Source organism: Amia ocellicauda, chromosome 5, assembly GCF_036373705.1.
Source record: "Amia ocellicauda isolate fAmiCal2 chromosome 5, fAmiCal2.hap1, whole genome shotgun sequence".
Taxonomy (NCBI): domain Eukaryota; kingdom Metazoa; phylum Chordata; class Actinopteri; order Amiiformes; family Amiidae; genus Amia; species Amia ocellicauda.
The window spans coordinates 10,292,807-10,295,393 of record NC_089854.1 but is presented as its reverse complement, the minus strand read 5'-3'; the positions used below and the strand labels follow the sequence as shown (position 1 = coordinate 10,295,393).

The 2,587-nt window shown below is 41.1% G+C and overlaps 1 protein-coding gene across 1 annotated transcript; it reads right to left on the bottom strand.

The window, feature by feature from the left end:
* Positions 1–1,097: 1,097 nt before the first annotated feature.
* On the bottom strand, positions 1,098–2,060 carry LOC136750513 (olfactory receptor class A-like protein 1). The gene has a single exon (XM_066705670.1). It carries the CDS (start codon positions 2,058–2,060, stop codon positions 1,098–1,100), a length of 963 nt encoding a protein of 320 aa, XP_066561767.1.
* Positions 2,061–2,587: the final 527 nt, after the last annotated feature.

Below are 2,587 nucleotides of genomic sequence, written 5' to 3'. Positions count from 1 at the left end.
ATAATAGCCTATTCATGTGTTCACAGCAAACAGAAAAAAGGCAGAGATAGGGAAACTGGAGGAGGGCATGATTCACGCATATTTTGGGAATCCACTCTTGGTCTTGTCACCACCTAATTGACTTGACCAAGTATTTTATATTGCAAATTACCTGCGGTCGCATAAAAAGCCTCTTTGATCTTTAGAATGCTTAAATGGCCAGGGAACACAACAAATGCATCCAGCAGTTCAGTGAGAGCAAGTGCCACCTTGCGAGCTGCACGGCATACAGTATTCTTGCTCAGATGTTCAGCATCACCGATGGAATACATGAAGTGTCCGCTGGACATACATCCCAAATGTATGGATTTATGTCCTTGATTAACAGACAAGATTAAGTATTTGTGGAATTAATTAATGCATGGAATAAAGCTCCTACTTGTATGGAAATAATACATCTTGATTTTGTGAACTATTCTACAGATGGAGCAGATTTTCTGCACTTTGTTTACAAAACGTATTCACTCGCCACTGTAGGCTCTTTTCTTTCTTTTTTAAACTAATAAAACATTTTGGAGTTACACTGGAGATTAATTAAGACATAAGCATAAAGGAGGCTGCTTCTGGTAAAGGGGTGGTTAATTACTTAACATCTAATTAGGCTCTAGGACTAAGCTTGCCGTACAGTAATGTTGAATTATTTTTCTTTCATCTTGGTAGAAACGAAGAGCCTGGTTATTTTGTACTATGAACCATGACACATCCCGAACCACAACAATACAGCATCTTCACAGTGTAAGATAACATTTTAATTAAGATGTTGTTTAAATTACACCTTTTGTTGTTTTTACACTTAATTTTATTGTGATTACATTTCCATCAACAAGTGGTCAGTCATTTATATTTTCGTTATCTTCCAGCCATATACTACAACATGAAATTATACTAGCAACCACAAATATTTAACTTTTATATTTGAATTCTCAGAATTTAGAGACTGGAACATTTTTGGAGTTTAGGAGACCACCTCCAAATGTTTTTTGCTTTTAGTACAGACATTGAAAGGAGCAAGTATGTATCAAAAGTCTTGTTTTCTGCTATACACTATGACACCTACTTCACAACCCTGTGGGTAAGTGAGAGACGGTGGTAACTGTAGTCCTGTTGTTTGGTTCCCGGCCATGGGAAAAGCAGTTCAGTCTGGCTGCAAACTTTTTGTTGGTGGCGATGATGAAGACTGGGCTGAGAGCGGAGTAGCAGGAGGCAAAAAAGACTCGTGCATCATTGACTGCAGGGTGGACACGGGTGACACAGAGGGTGTAAACCCACATTACATTGTCCAGGCCAAACAGGATGACATACATGGCCACAAGCATGAGCAATGACTTTGACGCCTCTGATGTTTTTCTCTGGTTCTGGTCTGAGCCATGCATGCCCCTCATCTGCTTCCTGTGGCGGTACAGAATCAGGACAATGTAGAAGCCTGCACCAGCCATGATGCCCACAAAGACAAAATCACGAAGTATGTAAATCACTCCATTGGCCATGTATGACTTGAAACCAGGGAACACCACAATGCAGAACTCCATGTTCAGGGTGTACTCTGGGATGGTGGAGTTGGGAACTGCTGAAGTGTAGAGCAGTGCAGTGGGGTATATTATAATGTTAATTACGTAGAGCAGCAAGATGATCAGGGGGATGCTTCTGGGGACCCTCTGCTTCAGCACCATCCACCAGTTTGATCCAGGGGCGATGACTATGCATTGGTAGCAGCTGAGGAGGGAGGTGATACAGATGGACATGGCACGGCTGACACGGTAGATATAGATGACCACTTTGCAGCCATTGTCCCCAAAGAGGTTCCGGATGCCAAGTGCAGTTAAGGCCTGTGGGATTCCACGGCACAGGACCACCACCAGGTTGACAAACGCCAGCTTGCTCAGGATGAGGTCATTGAGCGATAGGTGGCCGTCGGACAGCCGCAGGTAGCAGAAGAACAGGAGTACGGTCAGGTTCCCTGGGATGCCCACCACGTCCAGACAGATGAAGCCAGCTGCCTTCAGCACAAGACGCACTTCCATCTTCTAGAGAAACTGACCTGCAATAGTCCAGCAAAATTGTGGAAGGAGTGAGTGTGAATGAGTCATTAGATTAATGCTGGGGGCTAAAATCACAAACCTGTACTCTGTACTCAAAATGAATGCCATTGTGCTTCTATATTTTCACACTTTTTTACACTTCTTCAATTGCAGAAACAATGAGGGAAAAGAAGATCACTTCAGCCCAGGCTATTCCCCACTGGTTGATAAATCATTATTAAGTTTTTGTATTTTTACCTACACTATATACATACTTCATTTGTCATTAAATTGCTGTAATTATATTATTTAAAGGTATTGGACATTCATATCTAACAGAGGAACATATTATCAGAGTTTTTATTGTGTGCATATAATTTGCAACTGATTTTCATTACTTTAGCAGTAAATAATATACAGCTCTGGAAATAAATAAGACCACTCCAAGTTTCTTAATTTTTTTCAGAGCTGTATATAAGTAATGATGGTGTTTTTTTTAAGCAGTCTATTGCAGTGATTTGAAAGAAATG